The sequence below is a fragment of the Typha angustifolia genome, chromosome 6 (genome assembly GCF_048772165.1).
Source record: "Typha angustifolia cultivar Huaian chromosome 6, ASM4877216v1, whole genome shotgun sequence".
Lineage (NCBI taxonomy): Eukaryota > Viridiplantae > Streptophyta > Magnoliopsida > Poales > Typhaceae > Typha > Typha angustifolia.
In genome coordinates this window covers 3286117-3298072 of record NC_133244.1, presented here as the reverse complement: position 1 = coordinate 3298072, position 11956 = coordinate 3286117, and the positions used below count along the sequence as shown (strand labels likewise).

The following is an 11956-nucleotide window of genomic DNA, read 5'->3' as shown; positions in this document are numbered from 1 at the left end:
GAGCGTTTCCCTGACTTTCACCTTGAGGGCAAGGTGGAGGGAAGCGTGGTGGGCTGATACACTTAGTTAGGATTTTATCTAATTAGTTAAATCCAGCTCTACGTAGTTTTGGAAAAATATTTTTAGAATATTCGACACATATCCAAATAATATCAAACTAGTTGGATAAGGTCGACAACCTCTAGATCTACAACTTTGATATTCATGACTTCTCCAGATTTGGAATATATCTATGACAAAACGAAAGCTTAATCCAAAAGGTATTCGGAGAAGATGAGAAATACTGGTTTAGTTAGTTTTTTAGGGTTTCCTATTGTTTCAGTACTTGTTGGCTAGCTTCTATAAATATGTGGATGGCACCCAACTTTAGATTGCTATTGGATTCTTGATTTCTTGCCTCCTATTTTCTACTCCTCCCTCCTCCCTCTTCACCATCCTTCCACCTCTATCGTTGGCAAGGTTTCTCCTCGTTTCTAATCTTCCTCGACTGTCGAGCCACCCCTCTTCTTTGGGATCTTGAGCACTTCTTTCCCTTCGTCTACTTCCCTTAATCACTTCCACAATCCACCCTCATCTCCATACCCATCCATAACCCTAACATCCACTCTACCCGTCACCACCACCATCACTCACGTTATTCCGTATTTTCATCCCTGCTACAGTTTGAATCTACGAAGGGCGTAAATACAAAAGTTATAGATTAGGAAAATACGGATCCAACCAAATTAGTTTCGTAATTTTACAACTATTGAAGAATATCTGACGAATATTTTTTCACGGTTGCACAAACTGCTTCCTGTAATAAATTCAGATCTTAAGGAATTGTTCCGTAGCTGATCTTTTGATTCTATATCCCATCAATTTGGTATCCGAGCTCTAACAAATTGGTATCAGAGCCTATCATAATCTCCCTCGACTATCAAGCCACCGCTCTTTTTTTGGATCTCGACCACTTCGTTCTCTTTGTGTATTTCCCTTAATCACTTTCACAATCCACCCTTATCTCCATACCTATCCATAACCCTAACATCCACTTCACCCGTCACCACTACCATCACCCACATTATTCGATGTTTTCTTCCCTGCTACAATTTGAATCTGCAAAGGGTGTAAATATGAAAGTTGTAGATCAGGAAGTTACGGATCCAAACCAATTAATTTTATAATTTATGACTTCCAGAGAATATCTGATGAATATTTTTCTATGATTGTATGGACTGATTCCTGTAATACATTCAGATCTTGAAGGAATCTTAGTGTAACCTATTTTTGGTTCCAGATCTTAACAATTGATATCAGAGCTTATCAAAGTGGTATCAGAGCTACATCAATTTGGTATCATAGCGTATCAATAAACTAATTCACCTTAACTTTAGAAAATAATTTCATAATTAATAAAAATTAAAAAGAGGGAGCAACCCCTTTGCTACAATGTTAGGCTAAGCCTAGCACTATGGTACAAACAGGAGGAGGAAATGAGGAAGAAAAAGAAGAAGAAGAAGAAAGGAAGAAGAAGAAAGAAAGAAAGAAAGAAAGAAAGAAGAAGAAGAAAGAAAGAAAGAAGAAGAGAAGAAGGAGATGGGAAGGGAGTCGAGCTGGTGGGGAGGGGCCCAACCACTACTAGCCAACAATCGACCTCTCGCAGGTGGCTCGGGTTTGACAAACCTAAGACAGCTAGAGAGAAAGCGTGAAAGAGAGAGAGAGAGAGAGGAGAAAAGAGAGAAAGAGGAAGAGAAGAGAAGTAAGGAGAAGGGCTAACCTCAACGGCAACGACGATAGTAGGCCAGTGTCGGCAAGAGGGGGAGAGAGAGAGAGGGGAGAGTGAGAGAGAGAGGGACTAAAAGAGAGGGAGGCATTGAGGAAATGCAGCGGCACTGACGCGCGATAGTGGTTGGGTCCACCATGCTCAGCTAGCTTGGCCTGATTGGTTGACTCAATGGCTGGGGCGTGTGGCACCCTCCTTGTGACTGACCATGTCATGCCATGAAAAATTTGTTTAGGTTGTTACAACACCACGTTCATCAACCCCAACTGAGCTCAACCACGTCCACCACTCAGCCACAATTTTGCCTATTTGTTAAGATTCGATCCTTCATCCTAGATCTAGCAAACCTCTAAATATTAATCCAATCAATCCATTGAATCCCAACATCTAACATTGAAGGTTCGTAGTAGACCTAGCTTCAAGTCTGGAGGTCTAATTATGAATTGGAGGCTAGATTCGTATTTGCCATTCGTGGGAGTAGGAAGACTCCTTTGAATAGTCGATTAAAGGTGGACCATAACTGTAGGTGAGCGAAGCCCTAGCCGCTTATTTATTTTGATAGCCCTTGTCTTTAGACTAATTTTTTTACTATTCTTATCATACCTATTAGTACCTATCTCTTTTCGTCCCAAAATGACAGACAAATATGAAGAATGTATAAAAAGAGCTCTCGACAATGATAGCAGAAACAGAGATATTGAACCATCTGTCAGTACATTTTCAGGCGTCTGTCTAATTTTACATTGTTGTATAACGTGAGCAAGATAAAAACGAAAGCAACAAATGACACTTAATGATCTCCTAGGATGTAACTCATCAAACACTTTTTCAAATGAATCTTTGTCCTCCTCCAAAACGTGCAAGGACAATCACTCACCTACACAGGAAAGCCAAACCAGCTTTTAAGCTTCTGAGATTCCTTCTCTTCACTTATTTACTTTCTTCTTCAAAGAAAAGAAAAACGGGAAATGAAAAGGAATAAAGGACAAACCCCACATGCAAACCATGATACCGAGAGGGCACATGACCATCCAGCAGATAAAAGAAAGCCAGATGAGCAAACTACAGAAAAACAAATTAAAGTGTAGACTACAAATACCAAATCCTCCAAACAGAACTACAAGACCTGCCATTAAATGTTAATACTGACACTCATTATCGTGTCGCTCAGTAGATTGATCCACGTTCTCCGACTATACCTTCCTACTGCTCGCCAGGCTCCACTGGTCCGAGCTAGCCACCGAGGACGCTGCCGCGCCATTCCCACATTTGGCTACCGTCCTAACACTCTCTATCAACACCTCTGTTCGTGAATCCTGAGATAATATCTCATTCAGCTGATCCGGACTTATCACCAACTTCACCTTCCACACTCCACCAACGCCACTTCCTCCGGCGTAGTTATGCAACGTTTGCGTCGACATATCTTGTAGCCTTCCCCACAGCCTCTGGTGGTCGAATGATATCCGGTAAGGAGCAGCGAGCGATGGCAGGCCTGAGGGTGGACGGTTGAGGGGGCGCAGATAGTAAAGTTCACCGCCGAGGAGCTCCTCTTTATGGAGAAGTGGCTCGGAGAAGAGATCAAGACTTCGAAAGATACGGTGGCCTGGGAAGCCATTGGTGATGCATTCGGCAGTGACCGGTGGACAGAGCTCCATCATGCCGCCATTGCATGTCACGACCTTTATCGTTGAACCACCAGCCTCTCCGAAGCCTCGGAATGCACAGTTGCCCATCTTTAATTTTACCTTACTAATTCTCTCAACCTCCTCTGGAGACAGCAAAATAGCCAGAGAAGGGAAGTACTTTATCAGTGCACATTATAAGGGAAAGGTAGGAGTGAAACCGCGTCACTTTGGCCTCTTGTTGGTCCCACGGGGGATCCGGCTGTTCTCAAAAGATGGTGAGATTTGGTAGGATGCTAATCCTTTCATCGGATTTGTCTTCGTGTCTATTATCTATAGCTTAGAGAGTATAAAGAAACAAAAGAGGGCTGTATATTGGTAAGGTCAGAAGAGAAAAAGTTATACAAGTTTGTGTATGAAGTATTCATATAGATGCTATAGTTGCTGATTTCTCATGGGCCAACCATCCGCGTTTCATGGGCTACTAACTATTTTCCACCGACTGCAGTGGAGACCATACTCATGTAAGTGAGTTTCATCTTTCAACCATTTGAAAAAGGAAAGTTGTGGCAGATTCTCTAAAACCCAGTTTAAAGAAAATTTCAATAGGCCCTCGATACAATTCCTGGTAGAAGCAACCATTGAGGTTATGCCATTACCGTACTTCAGAAAATTTATTCAGTGTGGTTTTTAATTCACGCTCGGGGAAGGGAAATGAATTTCATGAAGACACTGCTTTCATGTAAAGTTGGGATCATATATATAGGTTGAAATGGAGTGAACGTTTCAGTTTGGGGGTAATAATAGAGACACAAGAGAATATTGAGGAGTTGAAACTAACGGAGTTGGAGAAGGATTTCTTCTTCTCAGGACCACACACTAGCCATGATTGATTCCAACACTATAAGAGCAACCATTCCGCCCACGATCTTGAATGTTTGCGTTGTTACAGCGCTTCCACACGAGATTTGATATGTTGCCTTACTTGGGTTGCACTCCATAGGATCGTTCTTATATTGGATTAATGATCGTCAGAATCATACAAAGTATTATTATTTTCTTCACTTTGGTTGTTTTTTTTCCTTTTGCTGATTGGTGTGTTCTTAGTCATAAAACAAAAAGCATTCCATAATTAATGCCATTGGCATGAGCTAGGCATGCGTAAGGGCCAGAGCGCCGGTCTAAGCTAGGTCGAGTTTGGACTAAAGTACTCGTATTGCCTTAGATAGGAAAAGAGAAAAAGTTGACCTTGGCTGTATGTGTGGGCTATGGGTATCAATCGGGTTGTGGGTTGTGTCGAGTGAGTTAACAGCGCACGATAAATTTAACACGACATAAATGATACGATCTCCCCTTAGGTTAAGGTTTGATCTTTTCCAATTCTCTGATCTGGACAAGATCTGGCACGGAAATTTAAAATAAGATCTCGAAATATGCCGCCGTTGGGTCAATGTGAAATTTGGTTATGTTGTAGCCCAGAAAAGAGCTTTCCAAAAAATCAAGTATCAGGCGAATCGGATATGTGGATTTCGAGATATCGATCAATTAGTGGATGAACATCAGGGTGGTTTGTTCAGGATCCATGGATGGAGGCACGAGATCCTAGGAGATAGTAGTTGGAGGCGGACTAGCATTTGTGGGGTGGCACTGGTGAAAAGTCATGATGGAAAGGTTATGGTTGATGGAAGGGTTAGGGCAAGTGTTGGATAGATTGAAAGAAGAGGAAGGAGAGGGCCGCCCCTAAGGGTTTAGGATGATTGGTCAGTCGAGGGTGGTTAGAAGCGGCGTCGCCGGGGATTGAGAGAACAAGAGCGAATAAGACAAAGGAGGCAAGGCAAAACTCAATTCTTCAATAATGACCTCTGGTTGCCATCCATAACCCTTTTAGAGGCTAACCAAACAACTCAAAATTAACCCTAAACAATACAATTTCACCGACCGTGTTCGAACGCACCGAGTTCGCTCTTCTCTGGATTTGTAAACGTGATGCAGGCGTTCACAGTTTCACAACCCGTTCACAACCGCGTTCATAATCGCGTTCGAACGCACTCCACCCGCGTTTGAACGCACTCCACCCGTGTCTGAACGCACTCCACCCGCGTTTGAACGCGACTTACAGAAAAATTATTTTCTTAGAAGTTAAATATTAAAACAAAAAACACTCTTAAAGTGTATCCATGCTCGAGACGACATCGGTGAAGTCCGAATCGTATCAATCCACCATGCTTCCGCAATCTTGTCCTCAAGGTTTGAAATTTGGAAAGCAATCCATGATATCTGACTCTAGCTCCCACATAGACTCGTCAGTAGGTTTACCCAGCCACTTAATCAGCACTTCAGTCTCTAATCTGGATCCATGGCGTCTTCTCCTACGGCCTAAGACTCGGACCGGTTCAGTAGGGCCATCTTCTTCTATTGGTTCGGGTAAGGCCGAACCCACTACATGGTTAGGCCCGATCTGGGCCTTCAATGCTGATACATGGAATATCGGATGTATCCTGGTTCCTTCAGCTAGGTCCAACCGGTAAGCTACTAGATTGATTCGTTGTAGCACTTGGTACGGACCATAGTACTTGTAGCCCAACTTTTGGTTCAAAATTGACCTCAATGTGGATTGCCGATACTGTTGAGCTCGAACAAACACCAATTGATCCACCTCAAACTCTCGCTCATGTCAGCCTTTGTCATGAGTCTACTTCATGCGATTTTGGGTTATTGCTAGGTGCATCTTGAGCCGTCTCAAGGTTTCATCTTGTTCAGCAAGTTCCAAATCAAGCTCGGTCCTATCCTCCGCCGCGAGTCTATCGTAGGCATGCAAGACAGGGGAGTGCACCCATAAACTGCCTCAAAGGGGATCATGCTGATGCTAGATGAGTGGTATTGTATGACCACTCGGCCCATGGAAGGAATTTGACCCAATCCTTTGGTCGATCCGCCACAAAGCATCGCAAGTATTGCTCTAGTCCGTGATTCACCACCTCGGTTTGGCCATCTGTTTCGGGGTGATACACTGAACTAAGGTTGATTTGAGTTTCTTGCAATTTGAAGAACTCGGACCAAAACTCACTGATGAAGATGCGATCCCGATCTGGCATGATCGTCCTAGGCATCCCATGCAAGTGCGCCACTTTTTGAACAAAAAATTTTAGCAACCCTTTTTGCTAAAAACGAGTGAGACAATGCTATGAAATGAGCATATTTGCTCAGCCTATCCACCACAACAAACATCACCAATTGTCCTCGGACCTCTAGCAGCCCTTCGATGAAGTCCATGGAGATGTCCTCCCAAATATGCTCCGGTATAGGTAGTGGTTGCAACAGCCCACTGGGTTTGAGCATCTCCGATTTGACTTGTCGGTAGATTTGGCATTCATGCACATATTTCTTCACGTCCGACTTCATCGCTGTCCATGTACAGTTTTGGGCCAGCCGCTTGTAGGTACGTACTACCCCTTCATGACCTACTATAGGAGTATCATGGAAGTGCACTATCAATAGTCTCCGTAGCTCTTCGTTCGGAGGTACCTTGATTCGCCCGTGCTCTAGTACTAACCCGCCACGCTCCTTGTGCTCTAGGTGGCATGATGGGTTCTCTTTTAACTCCTCCATGAGTCAGACCAGATCACTATCCTCTGCACTAGCTCTCCACAGATTTGAGAAGAAAGGAAAGGTGGGTGCCGAGAAAGAAGCGAGCTCCCTTGCATCTCCTTCGTTTGGATTTCAAGCAGCAGTTGACTTCCATCTAATAGCACTCTTTGGTCATTCCTCCAAAATGTCAATGTGAGGCTTGTAAAATCAAATGTCACGGGCCCCAAGCTTTAAAGCCATTGAGTCCCCAAAACAATGTCGGCATCTCGTAAGGCCAACGAATAAAGGTCCAATGTGAAGACTTGGCCTTGCACCTTCAATTCCACAGCTCCATAAATAAAATCCACCCGCAATGTTATGCCATCTCCAATCATCACATCGAACCCTTCCATGGGTTTCGACTCGAGCCCAATCTTCCTAAGGAGCCTCTTGTCGTTGAAGTTGTGGGTGGACCCGGTGTCAATCAAGATTCTCATTATGGTTTTCTTGACTACACCGTTCACCCGCAAAGTCTTTGGCTCAACTGTCCCCGAATAGGTGTGAAGGGAGATTTCGGCTATCATGTCCTCCACGGGTTGCTCCTCAGCTACTTCTCCTTGATGTCCAGCCACACCTTCATTTTCAGCTGCAAACTCATCCTCAGCCTCCTCCAATCCGTCGATTAGCATCACTGATCCCATCGGTTTAGTGCAGCGATGCCCGGGTACAAACTTCTCATCACAACGGAAGCATAGGCCTTTGACTCTTCGTTCCTCAACTTGAGCAGGTGTGAGTGCTCGTCCTGGACCTCTAGGTGCATACTTCACATCTTGGTATGGCTTCAAGGGGAGAAGGCACCATCACAGCAGCGGTTCTCGATACTCTAGTAATATTTCCTACCGCTATGGTTGGTTAAGCTTGATTGCGGCTCCCTTGGCTCGTCCAACTCTATTTTCAGGTGTAACTTCATGGCTCTATGTTTGTCTTCCATAAGCACCGCATCTTCGAAGGCCTTCTTTAAGGTTCTAGGCTTTAAAGCCCTCACATCGGCTTGTATGTCACCCCGCAGCCCGTAGATGAAGGTGCTGCAAAGTTGCTGATCCGTCCATGGTGGATGGCATCGGCTACTAATCCTCTCAAATTCTTCTTGGTATGCCCCAACCCTGGTCTTTTGCATCGTCTTTGAGAGGAGAGCATCAAAGTCTTCATACCCCGACGCTCCAAATCGTCGTGTGATATCGGTGCAAAAGTCAGCCCAAGTTTCGATAGCCTCAATGGCATTGGTTGCTCGAAACCAATGAAGCGCCGCATCCTCATGGTGGAAGCTAGCAAGCGTCACCTTGTATTCTTCCACCGTACCTTGGTATGTGAAGAATTGCTCTGCTCTATACAACCAATCGATCGGGTCACCACCTTTGAACTTGGGGAATTCGAGACTCATGACTTGTCCACGGATGCTGTTGTCTCGTTCCATATCATGTCCAAGTCCTTGTCTAACCGGGGGAAGATGCACCATGAAGGGTTGATGATCCCTCCTTCGGTTTTGATTAACTCGCTGTGGTTCCGGATCGTATTGACCCACCCACGGATCTTGATCTCCAAGGTGATCTCCATAGTGGTTTGTTCATCAGATGGGTTCACCTGCAACTGGGCCTGGTGGAACCATCCTTGCTTACCTTTGTCCATAGGGTGGTGGCAGCAGTGCCTCTTGTGGTTGCAAATTTTGAACCGGTGGCGGTGGGTTCATAGAAGTGGATTCACATCGCGGGTTTGATGGTGCGTTCCCATTCGCCATGGCTTCCCTTGTTGCCAGTAATTCCCGCATCATCTCCATCATCATCTGGTTGTTGATGGCCATTTCTTCGGAAAGAGACCCCAACACGGTTTGAACGCTAGGTTCTTTCGTATTCCGATTAGATCGGGCGGTTCCGCGGGTGGAAGTCCCCGCAACCGTTTCCCCCTCCTCTATTGGGAGAATCTCTTCTTCATCATCTCGCCATGCAGCCATGGCTCTGGTTGTTGTCATAGGAAGTACGTGTCCGAGGAATGGTGGCTCTAATACAAAGGCTTGATACGATCTTCCCTTAGGCTAAGGTTTGATATCTTCCAATTCTCTGATCTGGACTAGATCTGACACGAAAATTTAAAACAATACAATTTTGCCGACCGCGTTCAAACGCGCCCGACTGCGTTTGAACGCACTGAGTTCGCTCTTCTCTAGATTTGCGAATGCGATGTAGTTGTTCGAACGCACGATCGAACATGCCTGTTTTCCACTTCTTAGGATTTGCGAATGCAATGCAGGCATTCATAGTGCGTTCGAACGCACAATGCACACTCTCACAACCCGTTCACAACCGCGTTCGAACGCGTTAAACATTAAAGCAAGAAACAAAGACACTCCTAAAGTATATCCATGCTCGAGACGACATCGGTGAAGTCCGAATCGTATCAATAAATAACACATTAATATTAACCGTATGTAAAAATCAATATTTATTAATTTATCATTTTTAAATAGTGCAGTATACAAACAAAATAGACTTTTCTAACTCGAAACTCATACAATATAAAAATAATAATTCTAATAAGATATCGTAACACAAATTCATACAACATAGTTTTAATTCTTAATGACAATTATAACATAGTTTCTAACTTCAATCCATGATGGAACCTTTAAAGCTTGCTTGTTTGTCCATATCTTGTATACTCTAATAAATCTAACTAACCTTTCTAAAACTTAAATTGATTGAAACAATGGGTTTGATACTTGATTTAATCCTAATATAATTCCTATCAACGTTTCACCATGCAAGAGTACTACCGGCTCTTGGCAACCAAGGTTGTTGTCCCCCTTAACAAGGTTCTACAGAACGAGTCGACAACCTCCTCCACGACTAGCTCTAGTGGATTATGTTCCATGATGGTCAGCTTGTAACACCCACCACCAAACACGTGCCCCTCACGTGGATAGAACGCACGTCATTACCACATCATCTGCTGATAAACGTTTAAACACAATATATAAGTGAAACCTCTATATTTCCATAAATAATATAGACAAAATAAGCCCATAACACCAAGGCCACAATGATACGATCTCTCCTTCGGCTAAGGTTTAACCTATTCCGTTTTCAAATTTGGACAGAATCTGGAATGAAACTTTGGAAATGAATCTCGAAAGATGTAGCCATCAGATTGACATGAAATTTGATATGTTGTAGCCCTGCAAAAGAGCTTTTCAACAAATCTAACTTTAGGAAAATCGGATGGTGGGATCTCGAGATATTGTCCAATTAGTAGACGAACATTTAGGAGTTCGTCTATGGATCCGTGGATGGAGGCACAAGATCCTAGGTGATGATGGGTGATGGTAGACCGGTGAAAAAGTGGTTGTGGAAGGGTTATGGGTGATTGAAGGGGTTAAGGTAAGGTAATAGATAGATTGGAAGAAGGGGGAGGAGTGGGTCGCCCTAAGGGACTAGGGTGAGAGGTCGGTTGAGGGAGGTTAGAAGCAGGGGTGTCGGAGAATGAGAGAACGAGAGAGAAGAGGAAGAAGAAGTCTAGGGCAAAACTCAATTCATTCAATAATAATTCCTTGGTTGCCATCCACACCTTTAGAGGCTAGTCAAATAATTCAAAAATGGCAATTATTAACCCTAGAAGTAGTGGATTTTGCGATATCTGTATTTGTGAACCTGATGCAAGCATTCGCAAGCACGTTTAAATGCACTCCATCCGCGTTCGAATGCGACATATAGAAAACTTATTTTTCTATAAAATAAACACTAAAATAAGAATAAAAGACACCCCTAAAGTGTATCCATACTCGAGACTATATCGGTGAGGCCTGAATTGTATCACACAACAAGCCCGAAACACATTCATAAAAAAATAAAGTAATGCCTACGAAGGAGCAACAAGTCATCTAGCTTAATTTACTTAATTTACATTATTAGAATAAGATAAGTAGTAGAAGACTAAACACCAGTCTTCGCCATATCCTCCATGGGCTCGTGGTTATCTACTAATCTAAAAATAATTCCACTAGACACTGGTGAGCATAAAGTTTAGCAAATATCCACTACTATAGTCTAAACGTAGTGCAATGAAAGATGCAACAATAAGTAAATGTGAATACGCGCATCATGATCAAATAGTATGCATTAGTACCACATACTCGTCATGCTTATCCAATGCACATATGTATTAGCAATCGATAGCCTACCAAGCAAAATTATGGACTATCCAGTCCTTAAACTCGAGCTCACACCGAGTTTCGTCTAGAGGGCATATCAATGCTACACTACATAACATGCATCCTCTTAGACTAAGTTTGTAACTTATACAGCTACGCCCGTAGGCCACATCATCATCTCACACCCGACCACACACATACCCCCAAAGGAGGGTAGATCTAAGCGGTAGAATCATCAGCCCATCACCCGACGAACAGCATGATAAGGTAAGGAACTTTCTCTTGAATATCTGGTTTAGTTATAGGAAGCAGTCCACGCAGCTGAGGGAAAATATTTACCAAATATTTTTCCATAGTCAAAAAATTACAAAACTAAGAGTGGTTGATCTATAACTTCCTAATCTGTGTTTTTGGTATTTACACCCTACGTAGATTCGGACTACAACTAGGGAGAAAATATGCTAGAGTGGGGTGATGGTGGTGGTGACGGGTGGAGATGATGGTAGGGTTATGGATGATAATAGAGATGAGGATGGATGGTTGATGTAGTTTAAGGGATAAGGATGAAAGGGGAGAAGTGGCCGAGATCCCTAGGAGGTGGGAGGACTCGACAAACGAGGGAGATTAGAAAATAAAGGAGACCTTGCCAAAGGTACAAGTGGCTAGTTGGTGAAGAGAGAGGAGGGAGATTAGGATAGAGAGACTAGAGAGAGGATAGAGGAAGATAAAAACTAATATTTATTAATCATAATGATTTTGGCTGCCATCCACACCTTTACAGAGGCTCTAGCCAACAAG

At 43.5% G+C, this 11956-nt stretch overlaps 1 protein-coding gene across 1 annotated transcript; it reads right to left on the bottom strand.

Annotated features, from left to right (window-relative positions):
- Positions 1-2804: 2804 nt before the first annotated feature.
- On the bottom strand, positions 2805-3546 carry LOC140761527 (uncharacterized). The gene has a single exon (XM_073098889.1). It carries the CDS (start codon positions 3499-3501, stop codon positions 2959-2961), a length of 543 nt encoding a protein of 180 aa, XP_072954990.1. The 5' UTR covers positions 3502-3546; the 3' UTR covers positions 2805-2958.
- Positions 3547-11956: the final 8410 nt, after the last annotated feature.

Excerpts from the sequence above, each read along its gene's own strand:
- LOC140761527 (XM_073098889.1), bottom strand. The coding sequence starts at position 3,501 with ATGGGCAACTGTGCATTCCGAGGCTTCGGAGAGGCTGGTGGTTCAACG.